Here is a 24259-nt window from a genome sequence, read left to right as displayed (position 1 = left end):
TTAGCCTATTAAAGCTCCTCAAATTCTTACTTATCGTGATGATGATGATGATGGTGGTGATGATGATGATTATATAGAAATGGTACATTAGAACTTTACTAAACCCAAAAGTTCCTATGGAGGGAACAGCTTGAAATCTTAATTTGCTGAAGCTATGCTAATGTCTGATCCTCTTATGGTTCAGTTGTTTGGGATTGCAACCCATAGTGGGTGGTAAATTCCCTCTGATGTTAAATATCAGCACAAGAGAAACATTTGGCAAGAACCAAAGGGAATGTAAAAAACACACCTTTGAAAAGCATGTTTAAGACGTCAAGTCACCCCCTGAGAAGCAAATGGGTAAGGTCTACACAGTTCAGCACTCCACTATATCTGACGTTAAAACAACACATGAATTTGACATAGTATGTAACTACAACATTTCGACTTTAAAATACAACGTTAATGTTTCATGTATGTAATTATGGTCAGAGTGGAAACACAATATTCTTCCATTATTCACTCTAACACAGTGCGACAGAGAGGAATTACTAATGGGAATGCATTTATGGAGTTCGCTCACTTTTTTATAAGGGTAGCAAAAAAGTCTTGATGAAGAGCTTAACTATTGCCTCATACCAGAACAGACTAATCATGCATATTGCACTGGGCCCTAGAGAGCCTTGATAACCCAAATAAAACTTGGAATAAGACGGCGTACAAAATGAATATGGCCAAAGACACCAAGGCTAAGTCTGGTAGTGCTTTTCATAGTACTGTGCAACTAGAATAATATCACTTAATAAGAACTGGTGTGGCTCTCATTATCAAATGTGTTGAGGACAAAAAGGTGATTAAAAAGGCTGAAGCTCTTAGGTGTATTTTCCTAATTTATCTGCAGAGGGAGCAAGAGAATAAGAAAAGTAAGAGGAAGTGCAGTTGGCTGAAGCTGAGATAGACTCTTCTTTCCTCTAGTGCAAATGAAATGTTCATTAATTTGCTGTTGCTATCCCCATTTAAACCCATATAGAGTCATGTATTATTGACCAGGGTGAGCCATGATGCTGTGAGCAAAGTCCCCTAATGAAGGACAGAGGTGACTTTGATGCTGAAAGGTCCTGTAAATTCACTGTTTTCTCTCTCATTGTAATTATCTTACAAGAAGAACTCATTATTTTCCTGACCTAGAGCCCTGACATTACACAAATGGATAGTGACATGCTGTGCAATAGCTTGGAAAGAGTACCAAAGGGGGTACATTCAACCTTCCAGTGCCCTGTGGCCCCTTGAAAACAAGTAGCCACATCCACAATCAAAGAGCCACAACCAAAAGTAAAATTCAAGCAAAAGATCACAAAAGACTGCGACTATCTTCTCACTCTCTCTGCTGTCAGAACACACTAAATATTTCACCACAATCCCGACCCAAACGCCCCGCACCCTCTCACAACGACGCTCTCTTTAAACCTTCCTCCTGTGCAGAGGATCCACTTTTGGCACTGCATTAAAAGAAATAAATCCTTGAATATACATCTTCATAAAGAGACGGAGAGACAGAGCAAGAGGGAGATAGAGTCTGAAGGAGAGGAGGAAAGGAGAGCGAGAGAGAAACAGAGAAGAAAACAGCAGAGATAGAGTAGCAGGTTGAGAGCGAGAGATTGCAAGAGAGGGTGGAAGAGAGAGGCAGACAGAGAGAAAAAAATTTAGATATTTAGCCTGGAATTATTGAAGCAGCGGAGGAAGGATCCATCATCCTCTCTGTTACCTAACTTTAACCTCCAGATGTCTTTTTGTCTGCTAAGTGGGACTGGAGCTGCCGTTAAATGTTTTATTTGGCACTGAGGTCCTGGTGGGCTTCTGGCAGGGATCAGACTTAGCTTAGCCGGGCTGGCTGTCATTTAATAGCATGAAGCAAAAGCAAGCTGGAAAGCAAAGGAGGCAGATGAGCGAGGGAGGCTGAGAGAGGAGGGGGCCCCCACTTTTTCTTCCTTCCATCTTGCACAGCCAAAAAATCCATCTTGTCATGTTATTTAATCTTAATAACAATTTGCTTTAATTATGAACATGCTGCCACCACGTTTCAACGCGAGAGCATTGAAAATGTGCCAAAAGTAGGCAAATGCCTCCTCTTATGTCATGAAATTTCAGAACTCTCAAGTGAACAATGTTCTGAGGCTACTGGGAGGTCTGCATTACTAAGATATCAATATGATTTTAAAGGATTTGTAAAACGAGGCAGGCTTGGTATCAGGGACAGGGCCGACTCTAAAATATTAATATGGTGCTCATACCTTTGTGAGAAAACATAAGACCATATTTGGTCTGAAAGACTAGTTCAACATTTTTGGAAATGCACTTCTTGGAGTTAGATGAAAAGATTGATATCACTCTCACACCTGTGCATTAAAAGATCCATGTGGACTGCTGTTACAAACAAAAGTTAATGTACATATATTTGGTTTCTCACCAAAACTCATGGTGCGTATTCTTGATCCTCGTGTATTACTGCCACCAACGTATGCATGTGCATCCTCATGTGTGACAGAAATGGGGGCCCACTTATGAAAATAAATTTTCAATAGTACGACTAGTGGTCAGTAATTCCACAGGGACCCTTTAACTATGGCGCTGGAGCCAGGAGATTATTAGCTTAGTTTAGCAAAGCAGGGAAGCAGGGGAAACAGCTAGGTGCTCTGTCCCAGCACTTCTTAAGGTCACTAATTAACATGTATCTTCTTAGTTGTATACATACAGAAATCGTAATTCTTTGATCTCTAGAAAATAGTTGCAGCCCCTCACAAAGGAAAACTCTGTTTTTCCATTTTTTTGTATGGATTAAACAGACAAGATGCAGAGCATTAGTTAGTGAGATTTTCAAAGATGTTCAGACCTGCTTTAAATGTAAGTGCTAAGCTAAGCTAATGTACTCCTGCCTCTAGCTTCAGACAAACATAAAAGCGGCATCAATCTTTTCATCTTACTCTTAACAATTAACAGCATACTTTCCAGTGTGCTGAACTATTCCTTTAAGGGGTAGACACTGGAAGTTACCCTTCACCTTCATCTTCGTTTTCACAACAGTCATTTATGACAGACAACATACACAGGAGAATACGTGAGAAATGACCAGAATTGCCCCTGCAATTTCTGTCTGCTGTGTGACATAAGCAGTCTTACACACACACAGGCACATACACACTTCAGTTTAGAAGATGAGAGAAAGTGATCTGTTTGATCTTTAGGTTTGATCAGATTCACTTGACATCACGCCCACCCACCAACTCACTGCCACAGCTTCAAGCTGCACAGTTCTGATTTTCTTTATCAAGTATGAAGTGTCCTTACAGCTCTCCAGTTGTAGTGTGCAGGTCTGCTTGTCCATGGGATATTTGGTCAGATCCATGTTGCAAGCCACGGTGGTGGTAATCCTAAAAAACAAGATGTCATTATTGTTGGGGAATTCAGTGAAAGAGAAAACCTACAGTATAGAAAATGTTATTGTTTGCAGTAGATTCTAGCTCAGTGGTTTCAATCATGCCAGGTGTTTATTTGAACTAACAATAGAGCAGCTCTGTGAATTATTCCCCTGCTCTCTGGTTGAAGTTGTGCTGATGCGAGGAAGCAGCTGGCTTGGTTATATATGAAATGCATGAATTGAGCCCTCATGGCACATAGAGATCACTTGTAAAGGAGTCTTTGCGTTGCTGTCATGCTGTTAATCTGGGCCAGTATGTATGAGAATCTCTCACATTATAAATTTGGTCTTAAGGGCTTAAGAATGATGCAATTTCGGTCTTAGAATTAAAGTGCCATGCATAATACGCTGCTTAGTGTTGCTCACATGTTACTGTGGAATACAAGAATTCTGGTTAGTTTGAAGGCCATGAATGAAAAACACAGAAATAACAAATGAAAAGAATTCTAAATATATAAGTAACTTTTCTATAAAACAAAATTAGATCAACCCCTGTACAGTATTTTGGAGGAAGAGAAACTATTTCACAGTATTTGATTTACATACAAACATTTTTGCGATCACCACAGATTTATTTAAATGGCAACTATATCTTACTTTAACTCATTTACACTTTTTATGAAATAACGGTAGGGGAGACACAGTATCTTCTATAAGCTGTCCTCTGGTAAGCATCAATACAATGAGTCATGGAAATGTTTGCTACAGATAATGATGAGTAGTGTTGATCAATTACAGGATGTGCAGGAAGCGCTGATGATTGATGTGATGCAGCTTTGACACATCGTCTGGCCTTCTATTGGCTATAGACCTAATTGTCTATATTTCATAACACTTAGGAGTCGCTGCAGTCAGCACTTGAGAATCTCAGTTACTTTTCTTCATACAAAACTTTCAATTCCTAGATTTATTTTTGCTAACTAAAGTTCAGAACCATTAAGACTTCTAATTTCTCAGAGGTTTCATACATACTGGCTCTGGTGTTTATTCACATTCAATGTAAGGACATTTTGTGTGTGTGTATGAAATATTATGAATATTGCTTAAATTTCTGTACACTAATAAGCTGTGGCATGATGACTTATTAAATGGGAAAATGAAGGTGGCTACCAGAAAAGGGAGCAGTCTACCATGCACCTGACTTGACTGCAACAATTTGCACAAGCCTTTCTCTAGTCTGCACTGAAACCTGGATTTCTGACTTCATTACATATTTCATCACAAATATGAAGTGAATCCTCCTAAACCATAAAAAGTAGCATGCAGTAATTCTAATTGAATCTACCCTCTTAACTGCTGAACCTTTGGCTCCAATCACCTCAGTGCTTTCTCATGTCTTCCCCCTGGCGCAGCATTGAAACATTTACCACAGCTGTCCTTTTCCTTCAACACCTCACATTTCTCACTCCACTCTGTCCTTTTTCACAGGCCCAATTCCCCGAGGTGGCTATCCCTCTCCTCACTATCTTTTCTGGCTTGTTCTGCTCCCACTAGTCCTGCTCTCTGACTGTGAAGCGCTACTCTCTTCTGCATCTCCCTCTGTCAGGGTAAAGCCCACGAACTGTGCAGCTTTCTGTATGGAGGCAAAAGCCCATGAAGACTAGGGCATGCACACCCATGCATTCAGAACAACATAAATCAACAAATGGAGTCACACTGTACATAACAATGTCACGCACTTGTTAAAAATGGACAAGCGTGTGGAGACATGATTAACTGTGAGGCCAGACTGAACTGAGCCTCAATACCCAACCCAATTTACTATAACACCCACGTACACCCCCCACCCTCCTCTGATAGTTAGAAAGTTGCAATTAGAACAGTGAGAATGTCTCCCATGTTTTTTTCTCTTTCATTGTGTAACCAGAACATGTGTGGCCATGACAAAGCTGTACACATGACAAGAAGTTCAGAAACACTGAGATGAAGGAAGATAAGCTTCGAGTGAGCAGAGTCAAATCAGGACAATGGACAGCTCTTATACAATCCATACACAGGCAGAGGTTAAGGCACGTGACTTAGACAGTAGGATGTGTAAATCCCATCATCACAGGCTTAAAAGAGCTGAACAAATTCACTTACATCTATAACCTGTCTGCCTAGCCTAATATCTAATCAAAAAGCCGAGGCACGTTTTACAGGCTTGCCCGGAGCTTGTCAGGTGGAAAACCTGTGCACACAGAGCAATAAATGCTGCAAAGATGCTAACAGGACTTGTGTTGCTTTGATAGCCCATAGCTCATTTTATTGACAGATCACATGCTCCTGTACTCATACAATCCAATACCCAAGTAATACAATTGACACAACTCCCTGCTTTGCAATCACGTTATCTGAAATTCAACCCACGCTTCCTCCCTCAGCCAATTTTTTCCCCATTCCCTGGCCTACTTTTCATTGTCTGTTGGAGCAGAAAAAACAAACACAACAACCAATAAAGCAACATGCTTGTTCGTTATTCCACCTCAGCGCGTAGAGGACGGTCCCGTTGGGGAAGATACGGATCAGCCTGTTCTCCACGGTGATGTCATGGAGGAAGGACTTCTTGGAGTCGACGATAAAGGTGTCGGGGACCCAGAGCAGCTCCACCAGCCTTCCGTCAAGGCTCAGGCTCTTGTTGCCCTCGAACACCAAACGCTCGTCCGTCCAGCGCTGACGGAGGAATATGGTGGCGGTGTAGTCCTGCAGGATTTGGACTCAGAGGTCATAACACAGCAAATGGACCGTCTTAACAAGCATGTCAATAACATGCTGATAAACAAAAGTGAATTTTTTTGCAAACCAGGCTTCTCCTGTGTGCTTGTGTTTCATTAGTCAGCTTGTGGCTTTTCCATGCATTGTTGGGTATTGATGGCGGCAGGTCCCTAAGCCCCTTCTGTGCCTGAAGCAACAGTAATCCACGGCGTTGCTTCATGTCAGCAAGTTTGTTCTGGTTTTTAGGACACTGAGCATGTTTTGTGCAGGACATCCATTGTAAGAGTCCTGATGTTACATCATGTGTGGCTACGTAATCAATTTCTTCTGTTGTGTGGCAACGAGCTGCGAGTGCAATGTCCTAGCCAAGCATGTTGAGCCCCACAAGAATTAACAGTCCCTGTGGAACGCCAGCCTTCTGTCCACTCAAGTGAGGCTTACCCATGAATTGACCGGTGCATCTCGCTGTCAATCAACATGTCTGTTGTCATCTTATTTCTAAACTAAATGGGCTACCATGCTTTGTTGTAATCGCTCCTTGTGTTTTGTTATGGTGAAAAGGTTTGGTTGTGTTTCCTGAATTTGGGGAAAGAGGCTCTGAGGGCTCACTGTTTCTTTTGTAAATAGTTGCCTGTGCCATTAAATTATGTGTCTGCAGATGTTCTTTTTATCAATTGATCTGCTAATTATTTTATTTTGTGGTCTTTAAAATATCAGAAAACATTGAAAAGTGCCCATCACAATTTCTCAGAGCCAAAGTTGATATCTTCAGATTGCTTGTTTTGTACAACCAACAGTCCAAAACACAAAGATAGCTGAGAATACAAAGAGACTTGGCAAATATTCACATTTGAGAGACTGGAAAAGTTATCAAAAATGGTTGCTTATTTTCTCCACTAATTGATTCAGTGAGTAATCATTTCAGCTCTAATTGATTATGATCCTATTGTAAATAATTCAGATTGTAGGTGCTGCACCTTGACCAAAAGGGACAGTGACGTAAGTAAGCTGTAAGCTTTGAGTTTAGGTTTGTTGTTGCACTTGATCAATTTTGATCTGTGTTATTGGTTATGATGCTGTAGCCTATATATGCCTATATCTGCTGTCAGTTACACCAAAACCCTCACATATTTCACTGATTAGTCAATTACCTTTGACAACTTCAGAATTCAAACAGCCATGGTTATTGTGAAAAAGTGTAATACATCTACAATCTACAAAACTAACATGAGAGTTTAAGAGAAAGACGAATGGAACGAGGGAAATTATTTGGCATGGGATTGAAAGAGTTAAGTAAAGTTAACTGGGCATTAGTACCCATAAACTGATTAACTGTAAGTTACACTTACTGACTTATGAACGTTTGGGTTTATTGTTGAATTCCAGTAATCAGCAGGGCATAAAAATATTATCTTACCATGTTGATCTCTGAGATGGTGTCAATGCTGGCAATGTCCAGGCTCATGCCCACCGTTACAGGACCATCTAGAAACAAAGACAAAAACAACAATAAACTGCTGGATGTGTCATCTATTAGTACGCACTGCATAATGCCCACCATTGGAATATATGCATTTAGTGTGTGTCTGTGAGTGTTAATGCATACATGTGACTGAGTTATATGACATAACAGGGCATATTAAGGAGGCATATGGCTATAAGGTTGTATAATAAAGCACAATGTTGTATAATGAAAGGTTATGGAAGGACAGCATATTTAAAAAGACCCCACATTGCTGGCACATCAACATCTGCAGTCTGTCGAGTGTGAACCTCCTTGAGGGAATTAGTTCTCCCTGATTCACCATCAAAGAGGGGTAACTTCGCTGCTCTCCTATGTTTCATCTTCCCATTCTCCTTCTCTCTCGCTTATCAATCTTCATTTTATTTGAGATAAATGAGTCTGTTGTCATATTGCGGATACTGTAAGTGCCTTTGTGTGCCTACTGTACTGTAGGGGTGTGGGTAAGTCCTGTGGAGACATAAAATGTTACAAAAAATAAAAAAACATAAAATGACAACATTTTAGTTTAGTTTACTTTAAAGGAACAGCTAAACATTTTGGGAAATAGGCTTATTCACTTTCTGTTGGAGAGTTAAATGAAAAGATTGATATAATTTTCATGTCTGTACAGCAAATAATGAAGGTACCACTAGCAGCCGGTTAGTTTAGCTTAGGATAAAGCCTGGAAACAGGGGGAAACAGCTGGTCTGGCTCTATACGAAGGTAACAAAATCTGCCTACCAGCACCTCTGTTCACTAATTAACATATAATATCTTGGCCAAAGTGTTAAAACAAAACACTGTGGCCTGTTTGCTGGTAGCTGGATTCTGTTACCTTTGGACAGAGCCAGGCTAGCTGTTTCCCCTGCTCCCAGTCTGTATGCTACACTAATCGCTGGCTATAGCTTGATAAGCAGCCTACAGGCATACAGTATAGAGTGCTACTAATTTTCTCATCTAACTCTCGACAAGAAAGCGAATAAGTGTATTACCCAAAAGATGAAACTAATCCTTAAATTACTTGTCCATGAGCATAAGGAATAATTTTTGAGTAAGGGGGCACTCCCCTTCAGAAATGTAGTAAAGCTACTGGCTGTGCCTGGGGCTGTGTGGCCAGAAGATGACATTGACAAGCAGCAAAACCCTGCACCTTGCACCAAAATGTTGAAATATGTACTCTATGTGTGGCTGAGAAATGGCATGAAAACACACAGCACTGGAGAGAAGTGCATGATGACAGCATTACAGGTGTCACACATTTAGTGCAGCATTATGGGTGATATTTTTCCTTTAGGGTGAGGGAATAAATAAAATAAATGGAAGTTTTACAGTTCTAGTAATGCTAGTTCATGTGTGGGTGTGTGAATATGTATGCTCAGGTTTACCTGTGCTTTTACCATCAGTGTGTGCCAAACTTTGTGTTCCTGGGCAGGAAGACTAGTGATGACTCTGAATAGCATTCGCCTTGGTAAAGTCCGACGTGTTATTACAGATCAAACAGTGAGTGAACAAACCATAATCCCATTGTGACAGATTCCCAGAGCCCAGAACAATAACGCTAGCGAGGGATTTGCGAGAAATGACATAACGTTGTTCCTCAGAAAGCGTACAATGAGATAGATTCTGTTTCTCTATTGCAAGTACATTAGTCACCTGGAATCTAACTCATCATCATCATCATATATGAGCAGCTCCGATCTTGCTTAAACCACAAAGAACATTATATTTTAGATTTATATAGCTATTTGTATTTAAGTACATCATGCACCCTTCTACTGACCTCATATCAGTGTTTTGCTTTCTTCTGCATACATTTCCTATTATATTTTCATTAGACCTAGTACTTATGGAGCAAACCAATTTCATAGATACATTTTTACTGCATCTCATATTATAATATACATATGCAGTAAATTTAAATGTATATATGTCAGCGTATATTACTCAAAAGGGACACGCAAGCAGAAATTGTAATATGAACCACTCTTGTTCTCTGTCAAACACACATTTCCCTTGAGTACTCTGTCATTTCAATGGCTGCATGTGTCTGCAGTTTCCTTACTGTCAAAGAAAGGCCTGAGGTACTTGTTGTATCCTTTCATCAGCCTCTGAATGGTGGGAGGCAGAATCTCTCCTTCTTTTACTTCTGCGTTGAGCATAGAATTCTCTAACAACCTGAGAGCAAAAAGATGGTGAAAGAAAGAGGTAAAGAGAAAAAAAACAGAAATAAGAATTATTTTTTGCGTCTCCTCCTGTTGTGCATTTACCAGGTGGATTCGTCTTCACAACCACCTTACTAGTCACACAATCCGCAGGGTGCCGATTGAGTCCCACAGCAAATCTTACGAACCATGCTGGGTGGAAGAAAAGACAGGAGATTAAAATGGCAACATGGAACTGGAAAATGAAAAGAAACAGAATAGCAGAAGCAAAAATGCTTCTTTTAGTTATTAGATTACCTTGAATTTACTGGTTTCTGAATATTTTAAACCATCCATGTCTCTATTTTTTCCATTCACTTACGCTTTGAAAATTACTGTTTGCTTTCATGAGATTTTTTTTTCCCCCGTTGTTTCCGAATGCTATCCTTAAAGGCACATTGAAGTGTGGGAAGATGATTATATTGCTGGCAATTGCGGCAGGGGAAAAGAACACTCATTGCGCCTTCCCCAGTGGTATGTGTGTTTGTGTATAAATCAGGCTCTAAATACAGAACGCCTGCTCTGTAGAGAGAAAGCCCCGGGGCACGTGCATGATGTAAGGGGGGCTGAAGCAGACAGATCAGGCCATGTGCAGAGGCAGAAAACATTCATCTCCACATACTGGCAGAGTCCCCTCTGTCACTTGTACGCTGCTGTAGTCAAATGTATGACAAGGAGAGCAAGGATATAGAAGCGTGATGGCCTTCTTTTCTTATCACACATATCCACACATTCACAGGTCATTCATCACTAGGGTGAAGATGCTACCGGTTCTAAAGCTCCAGAATATTATTAGAGATTCATTTTTATATTGTTATTGATGTCAACAAGTTAATCGACTTGGAACTTAGAAGTGAAGATAACTGGCAGTTTCTATCTCATCCCTTTGTTACTGTTTATGCTAGTGCGCTCTATAAACCCTATTGCTTCCCGTCATGAGGTGCAAAAGGAAAATCCACATCTTCTTTCTGTTTTTATTAAGCAATCTCATTTTGTCGTAAAGCGATCCAGTAACTTTCCCACAATATCTGACCCTGTGAGACACGGTTTCTTTATTTCATCTTGTTTGTGTTAATTATAGAAACATCTCACATCCAGTATATGAATGTAATTATTTATTTATGATAAAATGCTACATGTAACCTGTTTTAGCTTTGTTTACTGTATGGAGACACAGTCATTGCACTTTATGGAGCAAAGCCAGAGTCTTTTTTTTAGACTAGAAAAAAAGTCAGTTCTGTGAGGCTGTACTTAGGCACATCTAAATGTTAATGATAGCATGGCGACAGGCACACAATGTGAATGCTAACATGCTACCCGGTACAGCAATGTCTACCATGTTCTGCATCTTAGTTGAGTGTGTTGCTAGCATGCTAACATTTACAAATTAGCACTAAACACAAATCACAGGATGGGAATGTCATTAGCTTTGGAGTTATTCGGTGATAAACCAAAGCATTGGACCAAGCGATGGTGTAGTAAAATGGTGTAGCCATTTTGACACGAAAAGGGTAAACACAAGTGTTACCAGATACTAACTGAGGTTTTTATTCCATTCAGGTCAAACAGAGTCAGGGTGCCACTATTGTGCATGTTGGCACAAAGTTGCTACAATGGAACCTAATTAGTATCATTGGTAACACCTGTGTTTACTCCACTATTTCAAATCAAAATGGCTGCTGTGAGACCTTGATTATCTATGCCAAATTTCAAGTAAATGCATTTAATATTTGCTGAGACATTTCACATGGCCAAAAATGTAAATATATGCAAATGTGAATGTGTACATAGCATATGAAAACAAATTCTGTATGTCCTGTCTTAATAATTAAAGGAGGAAAAATGAACACAAAAACACAAAGGTGTATGAATAAAATGAAAAGCCATTCAAAAAATATAATGGAAGAATTTATTAAATCAGTTCACTGTGTCCAAATCCATCTATGAAAGAATCTCTAGCACATGCTGTTCTGCTGGTCAATCCACCACACGGCTTGAGAGAAAAGCACAGAATAAGTCTTCTCAGAGAAACTCAGAACTTGTTTCACCTGACTGTGTCAAATCAGCTTAGACAGTGCTCTGTCTTGCTCCCAGCGCACTGTTGCTATGCTGCATAAAGTCTCACTCACATGGCTTCCAGTCTGTTGTTTTAGCAGGCAACAGCCTTGGATGGGAAAGCCATGTTAGTGACGGTAGTGACAGCACACTGCCTCTGGCATACTGCATTATCAATCTGGGTCGCACTGTGTGACCCTCGTTACATTCACAAATGGCTTTGCATCTGTTTAACTGTATGAATGGGTCCGTGTGTATTTCAAATTATGCCTCTGCAGTGACATAGAGGAGGAAAGCAGCAAAAAAACACATTGTGGGGGGCAATCTCATAAAACAAGGACAAAAATTACAGGTTAAAGAAAATATTTTGAATTGATTTAAAAAAAATTCAAGGCAAATACAGAAAACACTGTGTCATATATCACAGAACTGATTTCATAGCACTTACTGATAGCGACAGAGCTATTCATCTTTGATGTTTGTCAGTGTTTTGCAGTCTGACAATGAAACACAGCTTCAGAATGTGTGCTAAGAGCCCCCAGCTCCTCTCAGTCTATCCATCTCTGTAAATCCCCAGACTCTAACTTCTGGCTGTCTAAACCTTCACCTGCAGACGTGGATGAGACCTCAGTTCTCCAACCTGCCAAACAGTCGCTATCCACTGAGCCCTGACAGTGAAAAAAAGAAAAAGCTAGATCCCTAAAAACCTCCTAGAATCACACAGGCTGCTAATATTAACAGCTCATCTCTGGAATTTATGTACAAGGCAACATGATCGTGAGCAAGCAGGATCAAGACAAGAGCATAGTAAGGCTGTGTGACGCAGTGGCAACCACACATAAACTCACGCTGTGCACGCACATGCATGCAAACACACATACAGACACAAACAAACATCACTCATATTTATGTACTGTAGAGTCCCTCTCTCCCCAGATGAAAGCACCGTCTGCGGAGTGCACAGTTTCCCAGAATGCACACTGACAGACCCGACACACCTGCCCACCAGGCTGCCTATCATGAATAACAAGATGACATGTTGAATGCCCACAACTGAGCTGAAGAGGGCCTCTGCCATGCAAAGTCACAAGCTATTGCTTGGTTTCATCAAACAAAACATAAATTTATATTTAAGAAATACTTTTTTAATTAGTGTTGCTGTTTTATTAATGTTAATAAAACAGTAATGTTGTACATCAGCTGCCATGAACATCCAAAAACATACTGGCAAGTATTATAGTTAGTGATAATGTGGTTTCAGATGACTATTTTGTGTCCACTGGTAGATCATGTAGATGTGATATCAAGGCTCAGTGTCACCTTACACCTCACCATGTGAACGCACCAGCTGGATGTCCACCCACAAACACATGCAGGTTATACTTGGATTGCCTGTAGGCGTGAAGGTGTTTTTCTGTCCATGAGTGTTAGCCCTGTGATGGACAGCCTGTCCAGAGCGTACCCTGCCTCTGACCCATTGTATACTGGGATGGACTCAAGCCCCCTCACCATCTTGAACATGGATGGATGGATAATTTTAAATTGCTAACACTACATTTGGCATTTATGATTTGGTAATCAGCCTTGTGATTAAATGAATGATGACTGCAGGATTTAGTGGCATCTAGTGGTGAAGTTGCAGATTGCACCCAACTAAATATACGGCTCACCTTCAAAGTAAAAGAACACAAAAGGCCCTATCTAGAGCCAGTATTTAGTGTGTCCATTACACTGTACGCTACTGTAGAAACATGGCGGTTCAACATGGTGGATCATTCTAAGGTAACGAAAACACAGTTCTTGTTTTCAGGTCTAGAATGAAAACATACGTATGCATATTATATTCCATTTCTGCCAACAGATCCTCCTAAACATTACATACTGTTCATAAACACTACATTTGCTGATGCAAAGTCAGGGTCTAACCTCAGTGATTTCCACTTGGAAGTAGCAGGACATTTATTAGCATGTACAAGCATATAAATGAGTTAGCATAAATAAGATAAGAAAGTTATCATAGTAAGAGCTTCCACCAGTAACTGCTTGCAGTGAGCAGTTTTTGACTGACAAGTGATCCCTTTGAAGTGCCATTAAAAAACACCAGAGTAAAGGACACTTAGTGACACCAAAGAGATTACAAACATTTCAAAAAATGCATCAGATTATCACTTCAACTACTAGCTCAACAGTTGGATGTCGACATGAGCAGCAGAGTTGCGTGACACCGGCTGATTTCTGAGGGCTTGATCTGTCATGGCACTTGAAGCAGCTACATTATCAGTGCAGACACATGACATTAAGAATCTAAACAACACCTTCCAATGTGCTAATTGGCTAGTCCCAAGTGACTGCTTCTTAGCCCTCTGAACTTGGTGGGAAGGAAGTGCCAGCAGGGAGCAATGATCAATCTGTCTCTTTTTGTCATGATCAGAATCTTCTGCTACTCTCAGTAATGAGCCCTTTGGTTTGCTTATTCTGCTCGCCTTCTCTCCGGTCTGAATCTTGTTCTTTCATTATTTCTCTCCTGATCTCTCAGCTGTCCTCCCATCCCTTGCTCACAGTGTTAACAGTCAATGTCTGTTGCTTCTGTGCTCCATGATGAAGATAATTAGCCAAAATATTACACCCATCATATCTGCAAGCTATACAATATCCACAGAGAGAAAAAAGCACAAAAACACTGTTGACACTTTACACAAAATGTTTAGTAGTCAACAATGAAATAGGAAGAAATCAGAAACCAATTAATGAACTTGTAGTTCCTGAATATTGCTAAAGCAAGTACTGTGGAGAAGAGTAGTTCAGCAGTTTGGTTTAAGCAGTTTTATTAGCTTTCTTTTCAAGAGTTAGATGAGAAGATAAATACCAATTGTCTGTGCATTAATTATGGAGCCACAGCCAGGTGATTAGCTTAGCTTACATAAACACTAGAGGCAAGGGGAACCAGCTAAGTCTAAGTCATCATAAATCTGTGGCTATGTAGGGCAATTATACTGTGTAACACATGTAGCTACTAGTAAGTTGGTTAATGTCTAGTGTAGCTGTGTTAGCTAAAAATAGGATGTGGGTGTGAAAACTACTGTAAATACTAATATGGATGTGAACTGCTTTCCTAATAAACATAATAAGAAAGACATGATTAGCCCGTAATGTGCCAACTGCTTTAGAACTTTAAATGATCCATTAAATCTCCATGTAATCATTTGGCACAGTAGCAGGGGGCAGAAAGTGAGAATTCACAACTGCAGACAGTAAATTGCCCTTTTGACAAGAATAACAAGGCTGTGCTGCCTTATGGTTGCAGATCCCAGTGGATCAAGTGATACATACTGAATGGTAACAGCACTGTTTTTATTATTTCTGCTTATTATTTAAAAAATGCTCCACTTCCTCCTTGGCATCTGTGTTTTGTATTTTGTTACATTGTAGTGTAGTGTTGTAGTAGTCAACAACAACACAGCAAGCAAAATGACCACAGACTATCCACACCCCATTGAAAATTGCCTGGTTCCACCACTGACAGCATTGTGAGGTTACTACTTTAAGAAAGTTAAACTGAGTAGAACACAGTGTATACAGAGGATCTGTCCAGCAGATGTGGTACAAAGTCTACTACCATAAGATGGCTTCCACTGTATGTCTACACTGTACAGTCTAGGACCTACAGGCTATGCTGATGTCTCTTGTGTTTTGATGTTGGATGCGTGGGTGGAGGAATAGCTTCAGACAGACTAATACAGGGGTGACAGTGTGGCTTGGAATGAAGGACCTGAACCCTGTGGGGGAATTTGCCTTTTCAGATCCTGTTCCATGACATAGCCTCCCCACAGACCCCAACCATCCCCCCTTCCCAATCTCCAATGCACACAAGGCATCAGTCCAGGCAGCACTTGCACATTTCACAACAGATTAATTCAGTTGAATATAACTACTGCAGAGAGCTGAGTAACGCTCTCTGCGGACCACCATCTCTCTCACCTTCTTCTATTCTTTCTCCCACTCCGCAGTACATTCAACTCCAACCCGCTTCTCACTCTTCTTTCATTGATTCCTGTCATTCCTCGTTCCCCAAACTCCCTCAGCTGGCCTCCTCTCTACTGCTAAGAAATCCCTGCAGCCATTGCCATGTCACAATGCTTGAGCCTCACAAAGGAGTACAACACGTGTGTTCTGTATACGCACAGGGAGCAATTTGATTGAATATTCCCCATTCAGGAGCATGTACAAATCAACCGAGCAGAGATTTGACGAGCTCCACTACTATTTTTATTTCCCCCAAATGGTTCGCAAATACATTTTCATGAGATGAGTTTGCCTATTTGTCCCTAAAGACAATTAGTTATATAGACTCTATTACCATTAGTTTCCTTACTTATATCAATCAAATTAATAAAACAAAGCATTAATCACAGTTAATGTGCTAAATCATAGAATTCCTACTTGAGGGATTGGTTCAAATTATATGGGTCATGGGCATATGAAGATTAGTTATTCATCACACCATATAAAATCAGGCAGGTCCTCGGTTGACCTTCAAAGTGAGAGAATCAAGCGTATTCATATTCAAATGACAACTAATGACATTTGTGTCATAATTCAGAGCCCCAGATCAAATGGTAAACCATAGAAATTGGTTCATTTTCTTTCTATACAGTGCTGAAATTACACAGCTTCACTGCATGGTTTTAAATACAGAATACCCTTGTGGCTTCCCTGGTACAGTAGGGTGCAAGTCAGAAGGCGCATCCATTGTCTAGTGACAGGCTGCTGGAGAAAACAGGTAAAACATACAGTATTAGCTCAATCCTCAAGGTGTGCTAGAAACGTTCGCTCCACACTGGATGTTTCGCCTGTCAAGTTGCATTAAATGTCTTCTCTTCTTCTTTTGCAGAGAATATTCATTTTTTGCCGCTGTGAAATGGGATTTGAGGGAAGTCGCTGCTGCTCTCATATACAGAGATTATTCTCTTGCTCATCAGGGACTTTCGAGGCTTCCTCAGACCCCTCAGCCACTCGTGCTCAGAGATGCGGAGGCAACCAGACACCACGAAAAAAAGTCCTCCTGAGTTCATGTCGCAGGCTTTTGTGGATAAAAGCAGCTGTTTCTCCCTTTCATGCTATCCCAGGCAGCTCCCATAAGCCCCTCCACACAGGAGAATAGAACATTTACTGTCTTCATAAGCCTACTGAAGTCTGAATCTCAGGAAAAATGTGAGCTGTGACTTTATTTCAGGCAAATCTGCAAGATGTTATACGTACACTTTCATATGGTTCTGGCTACTTTAGTCTCATTTCTAGCCTCAGACCATAAAAACAAGAAGCCCGCTGTTAAATCATCTTAGCAGGGTTGGTTGTAACTAACCAGCAGAAGTTAAGAATTATCATTTCTGTAATTTTGCCAGGATTACAAGGCTTCATATGCTTTACAATCCTGGTAGGTTTACTTAAATGTTAAATTCCATTTCTTAATCATTACAGACATAGATGTATAGCATTTTGCTCATTCCAGTATATTATTCTGGTATTGTTTTTATTAATAGTACATGAAGGAAAGGAAACTTTCTCTGATGATTATTGAAGGGGCAGAGTGAGACTTGTCAATGAAGTGCTCTACCCCATCACCCCCAGCCAATTAAACTGAAGTACTGCACACTTTGCACTATCAGGTTGTCATGCCCTCTTACATCCACGCAGCCTTCAATCAATTGCAGCACCAGCACAATCAGAATCATATTAACCAGTATCCTGAATCATACAGTAAATTAACTGGATGATTCATGTGAGCTTTACAGTGTATTTGTGTGTTTTTTGTGTTGTTAAACAGGACCTATTATGCTCATTTCAAGCTCAAGCTGGGTTTGGAAAATAGTGATATGGTGCACTAAATGTGATGAATTTACTGTATCAGACCACACGTGACACAAGAAATAGGTTGAGGGGACTGGGTTTCACTGAATACTGTAAAAGAAACCTTGTCTGTTGGAGCCAGCAGACGTGACGTAATGCAAGTTGGTATCAAGTCTCAATGGCTATGGCAGGAAACAAGGGCGGCTCGCCTGGTCACACACGATCTGGTATTACAGTTAATCAATACACTAAAACATGTTTCTAAAATTATTTTAGGTGAGAAATAGGCAACGCAAAAACAGAATCTTCATTCATATTTGATCAGTACTGTCTAGTTTGCTTCGAGTTTGGTGCGCTGCGCTGGACGGACTGCTTTATCTATAGAGTCTTAATTAGACGATAATTTACAAAATAAACATAATGCTGGATGGAAGAAGACTAACTAGCGATTGAGACCATAAATTTATTAGAAAACTGTTTACTGAGCTGTGAGAAGTTTCTCCATAAGACTGCATGGTATCGTCCATCCATAAACTCGTAAATGACAGAGAGTTGAGGGAGACAAGCCGGAAGACATCAGAGAAACAACCAGTAAGTGCACTTCTTGAAGAAGAAACTAAGTTTATCTAGGAGTAAAGGTAAAGAGTAAAGTAGTCCAGAGCAGAGCGGTCGAATAGCCAAACTCAGACAGACTGAGCGGGTGGAGTGGCGCATCCCTTTACTTCGTGGGCATGCACTGCCTGGAGCAGATGACCAATTAAAGGAATCGTGATGGCGGCTACAGTCAGAGAAAAAAATATTGGAAAAGTTGCATTCAGAGCAGTCTGAATTGTGAGCTTTTTGCTTACTGGGGTTACTTTGACATAATTCTACCTCATTATTTCACACCTTGGCCACATTTAATATCACCATCCGACATTGTGACATTACATATACAACAGAAAATATGGGAAAGCATAACATGTTCCCAGCTGCTGCTTTTATAACCTACAAGATTGCTATCCAGAGGCATTTTGTCACAAGGAGTTGCTGCAAAGTTGTGAAAGTTCATCTGTGTATTATTTGTGTGAACAGTAAGAAGTAAGATGGCATGTCACTGTACCGGTAGACGGCATCCTGACAAAAGAGAAAATACAAAACACATACAAAATGACAATGACATATGGCTGTCTAAGCGATACGCAGTGCATGATTTGACAAGTGGAATTCAAACAAACATTATTATTCTTCAGTGAGTTTTTCAGACTAACAGCTTTTGTGAGCCTGCTGTGAGACAAATCCAGCAGGCTGTGGGGATCGCTGATGGTCTGCTTTCAGTCTAATGTTTATAGATCCACACACTTGCTCACCTCTCTTTATGCTGCTTTAGCAAGATAAGTGTCTGACAATCAGCCATGAGTAATTGATTGAATGTGAGTACAGTTGAATGGGCTCAACCCTTGTGTCATGCTGCCAAGCAGGTCCCTAACTCCTTTTGCTTAAGCTAAAGAAAATTGTGCCCAGTGCTGCAAGATAATGCAAATTCCTCTGACTGCAAAACACTGATGCAAATCCAAGTGCATCTTAGGAAAATGGTTTAAATTACATAAGTTTCAGACTGTCCAAGAGCCATACAATTTATAGTTATAGGAACATGTTGAAAAACGCTGTGTGAAATCTGACCGAGCTCATCCCTTACTGACTGAATTTTGTCTTCATTAGAGACAATGTCTTATTCACTGGATTGCTGTCTTTGAGAAGACTTGAAAAGGGATTCATGAGAAGAAAAGCATTGTATCCAAGTTCTACATTCTCCTTTGGGAAATTGGGAAAATCTGAATATAGGCTTTTATGGGTTTTCTGTTGTTACTCTCTTCAGTGGAAGGTTCAGTGTATGTTTAAGTCATGGCTGATGGGTTGATATTGTCTGATCCCATAGTCTAAACACTGGTAGTCAAGTTTAGTTCAGTCTGTCTATTTTAATTCAATAACTTTTAATTACTACAATACATTTCTATACTATTTATAAATGCACAATGTAAAACATACCAATGCAAAATGATCAGGAGAAAAAAAATGTTGCATTATTTAAAAGCCAAATGAATCCATTTGAAATGTTTGAACGTATTAAAAACTAAAGACCTTGAAAACAAACGTCATTCTTACAACCGATTTGCAGAATGTGGAATTAAATATCGTCAAATATTTTCTGAGAGAATATAAATCCAATCTAATCAAATGGACAGAAACATTAAACTAAAGCTTAATGTTATGTTGACAGAAACTGCAGACGTCATCCTACCAAGACTGTAATCAAAAAAGTTAGATTGCCATTAAGGGAAATCATCAAAGATACATTTTATGCCTCTGTGGGTAATCTATAAGTACTCTTATTCATTTTTTTCCCTGTTCATTACAGAGTTAAGCCATTAGTGAGGAAAAAAACTCATTAGTTATGAAGAAAGATTTAACCATCCAGAAAAATCCTATCAGCAGGATAATTAACTGTGTTTTCTTTTCAACGCCAGATGAAACAGAGTAACAAGCATGTTAATGGATGCCTCTACCAAACCTGTCCACACATAATCTGTCATAACTAGGATAAGGAAGTCATGCAAATTAATGCTGAATTCAGAACCGTCATGCAGTAAACAACAACATTACTGTACTGACAACAATACATGAGCTAGGAATAGTGAGGTTTCATCCAACATTTTTATCCAAACTTATAAAAAAAATAAAAATTTGAATGTTTAATGTGAACATTGGGATATGTGTTTGGATATGGATAAATATTAAAAATAGGAAGCCAAACAGAGCTGCTTTGCCACAATTTGGATGCACAACACACCAGCACTGCACTACAGACTGAACCATGGAATAACAAAGGTGTATTTCCAAGCTTATGAGTGTGTTATAGGGATGAAGTTGCTATTTTTAATCCAGGGATATCTGAAGATACACGGAAGTTATCCTTACAGTTGTCCACGTTAACCCCCCCACCCCCACCGTCAAGATAAAGGCTCAAAAGTGAGCTGCTGCTGACAAAAAACATAACAGTGGAGAATTGTTGGCAGCCGTTTTGTCACATCCAAAAGATATTTAATATTGAAAATACATTAAATCATATCTTCAGGGTATTCTGGAGTTGGTCAAGCAGCACTTAATAAAGTGTTTTAAGAAGATAACACTATATTGAGGTGTGAACATCTGCAGGCCAAGTATGATAAGTCTAATTATATCCTTTAAAAACCTACCTGTCATTGTTGCAGATAGATGTTTAAGGTAGGAATCTGAAATGCACAATTTTGTTTAATATTGTTTTTCAAAGTTGACAGATTCATTATGGAACAGAATCCTCACATTTGCATCCTGCTTTTCAAAGCAAGAACATTGGCTTGATAGCTGAAACATGTGCTCAGTGACAATATGTTGTGCAAGTCATTCATTACTCCGAATGCACTCAAAGTGCACACCAGCCTGTAACATTTTCCTAAATGAGCTGCAAAGTGTAGATCATTAGTATTACTTTTATCTGATTTGACTTTTTGGGTTTTCCACTTAAAGGGCAACTGCATTCATCAACCAGCACACCTAGAGGTTATTCCTACAGTGATTTTCTTCATGAAGGCCCATTTCACTTTACCAGCTCATTTCCCTTAAACGTCAACCAGAGAAACTTAAACAAGAGGGAAGATTTCAAGTTATGATGCTATTAGGTAAAAAGTTCATAAAACTCTGCAGAGGCACTGTATAGCAGGATACAAGTGACTGAGAGGGCAACAAGATACATATTGTGGAGACAATAAAATGCTTTGTTGTTAAGCCAAAAATGCTCAAATTAAAAAGATGGAATAAACTTTTTGAGGATATTTGAACCTTATCTACCCTATATTGTTTATTCTAAGCTCCAGCCTTTGTAAATAGAATCGTATGAAGAGTTTTCTCCATTGTTTTGGAAGACAATTGTCCATGTTCACAAAAGTTTATACTCAAGAGCATTGGACAGTAAAGAATTACTTAGCAAAGTGTCACACTAAATGTGATTATTTTTTTCAGTAATGATAAGTAATGTATTTGAATTTCAGTAATTGCATTACATCCCAGTAATACTCCATTAAAGGGAAGGTCATTTTGGGTGTAATCTTGTTTGCTGTCCTACAAGGAGTTGACTGGTTGGTTCGTATCACTTTGTACTTTAGTCAATGAGTAGGCCTTATATGTAATGACAAATGGATTACAGTTTTCATGTAATTTATCCATCACTGATACCCAGCACCAGAGCTACTTGAGACCAAAGGAAGAACGTGAGCAGAATAATTATTCAATGTGACTTAAAGGTTTCTTAGCTGGAACTTTCTGCACCTTCAGATAATGATTCAATTACACTGCTACTCTTGAACTTTATCCCTGGATCACCAGGAAGTGGAGCCCGTAAAGCTCTGGTATGAGACAACCGAACGCATGACAATCAGTTTGCAAGTGGATTTTAACCTTGAGAAAGAGGTTCTGTTGGTGAAGGAGATACAAAGAGAACCTCTATGATCTTGAGTTTAGAGTCCCTGTCCGATAGGATAAGATCTCATCTACAGTAACATCCCTCTTAGGGCAATCGTGTGCTCTTTAAATCTTCTTTTACAAGCTCTTAGATTTTAGAAGCTCAAAGGAAGGCCAAAATAAGATCTCAGCAAGTATTAATTAAAAAGACACTACAAAGCATTATCATGGTAATAAGGGTCTTATCCCTGGCTCCAGCTTTGTAGTCTTATAATATGAAATGGACCTTGGAGGTTTGGAGGAGCTCATGCACAAATACTGTACATACCGGCATAGTTTTTTAAATCTGAATCACTTGTCTAAATTCCCCCAAAAATGTGTCCAGACATTAGAATTGTAGGTTGCAGGCTGTAAGTGACACTGTCTTATTAATGCAGGGATGGAGTGCAGACCTTTCCAGTTTATATGTCAGAGACAAAGGTTTCTAACCACAGGACTGAGCTAGTCAGGAAAACCTGGTAACCTTTAAACTTTGTACCCTTTCCTGTGGCCATGTATCTGTAGCCGGATAATGCTAAGCGATATGTCGACTTATAATTTTATGTTAGTGTTTCTTTTAACTTGAAAGAGACATATGGGAGGTTACAGAGCAATAACAACAAGAAACGTAAAATAAAGCTGCAATAATTAGTCAATAAATCAATTAGTTGTCTACTGTTAAATTAATTGCCTACTATTTTGATAATCCATTGTTTTGAGTCATTTCAGGTTCTCCAGGTGAATATTTTCTGGTTTCTTCATTTCAGGAAATAGTGAACAACATTTTGTGACATTTTATTGACCAAGCATCTAATGGATTAATCAAGAAAAATGGATGGATAAGCAAATCGATAATGAATTGTTAATTGTAGCTCTAACATCACTACACTGTCAGCTTGACAGAGTGGCAATTACATCCAGGGTTCAAGTATGTTAAAAAAAAAACAACAGCACATGGAACAAATGACAACCTGTATCTGTTAGGGGTGGAACAGTTTACAAAATTCACGGTTCAGTTCATATCATAGTTTTGGATTTGGTTTAGTACGTTCTTCTTAAGAAGGGGGGGGACATTATCATCTTCAACATGCTTGTCATTTATTTTATTAATTTCCTCAAAGAATGTCTCTCTCAGTGTTTCTGTGCATATCAGAGTGATTGTCAGTAGACCGTACAGGAGGGGCAGAGGAGAGGCCAGTAGTTAATCGATCGCAGATACTTGTACTGGGAGTGAGAGATGCTGCTGAGAGAGAAGCAACAGGGCAAAACACAATGTGACCTTATAGTCTATTTCAAATGAACTGAACAGCTCATACACAGCCCTGAATGATTCAGATTTTTTACTTTAATGTTCAATGCTTCGTGCAAGAACCACTCGTACGAACTGATTCTTTCTTTTTTTTAAGTTATTTTTTTGGCCTTTTCATGCCTTTATTAGATAGTGACAGCCGAAGATAGACAGGAAAGCGGGGTAGAGAGAGGGGATGACACGGAGCAAAGGGCTGCAGGTTGGATTCAAACCTGGGTCGCCAGCTCTACCAACTGAGCTAACTGGGCACCCCATTTCCTAAATTAGTGGCAATTACAAACCCCTGAATTACATTTCTGCACACTAGGTATATTGAGGAAACATTGCAAGCGTGAAAAGCTAGAAATGTTACTTTCTATCAACGGAAACGCAATAATTTATTGATAAGAAAAACATATCCACACATGGCCCCATGTTTTGGAGATATATTCACAGCATACTAAAGCGGTGAAGTACACTGGATTCATGCTGTATTATGTCTGACAAGGCAGACCTCTTACATGCTGTCAAAAGGACTTTATGACACTCAGGTAGGTAAGTTATACTGCTCTTCACTGTTCTTTTGACACGTCTGTTTTATTCTTTAGTAAGGTGGAGTGCAGCAGAACACTTTTTTTTGTAAATACCAAACTTAGACCAAGTGATGACACAATTCAAATGCATAATGCTTTATTTATTAG

General features: G+C 39.6%; 1 protein-coding gene across 1 annotated transcript in view; it reads right to left on the bottom strand.

Annotated features, from left to right (window-relative positions):
- Positions 1-24259, bottom strand: part of LOC118329548 (gamma-aminobutyric acid receptor subunit pi) — a 35433-nt gene that overhangs the window by 3777 nt on the left and 7397 nt on the right. The window contains exons 6-9 of the mRNA XM_035663771.1: positions 9715-9827; positions 7566-7633; positions 5919-6136; positions 3325-3407 (exon numbers count right to left, since the gene is read on the bottom strand). Coding sequence (XP_035519664.1) covers positions 3325-3407; positions 5919-6136; positions 7566-7633; positions 9715-9827 — 482 coding nt within the window. The remainder of the gene's footprint in view (positions 1-3324; positions 3408-5918; positions 6137-7565; positions 7634-9714; positions 9828-24259) is intronic.

The sequence above is a fragment of the Morone saxatilis genome, unplaced genomic scaffold, assembly GCF_004916995.1.
Source record: "Morone saxatilis isolate NCDOM2014 unplaced genomic scaffold, NCSU_SB_2.0 Contig19, whole genome shotgun sequence".
NCBI classification, from domain to species: Eukaryota; Metazoa; Chordata; class Actinopteri; family Moronidae; genus Morone; species Morone saxatilis.
This window is presented reverse-complemented; position numbering and strand designations above follow the sequence as displayed.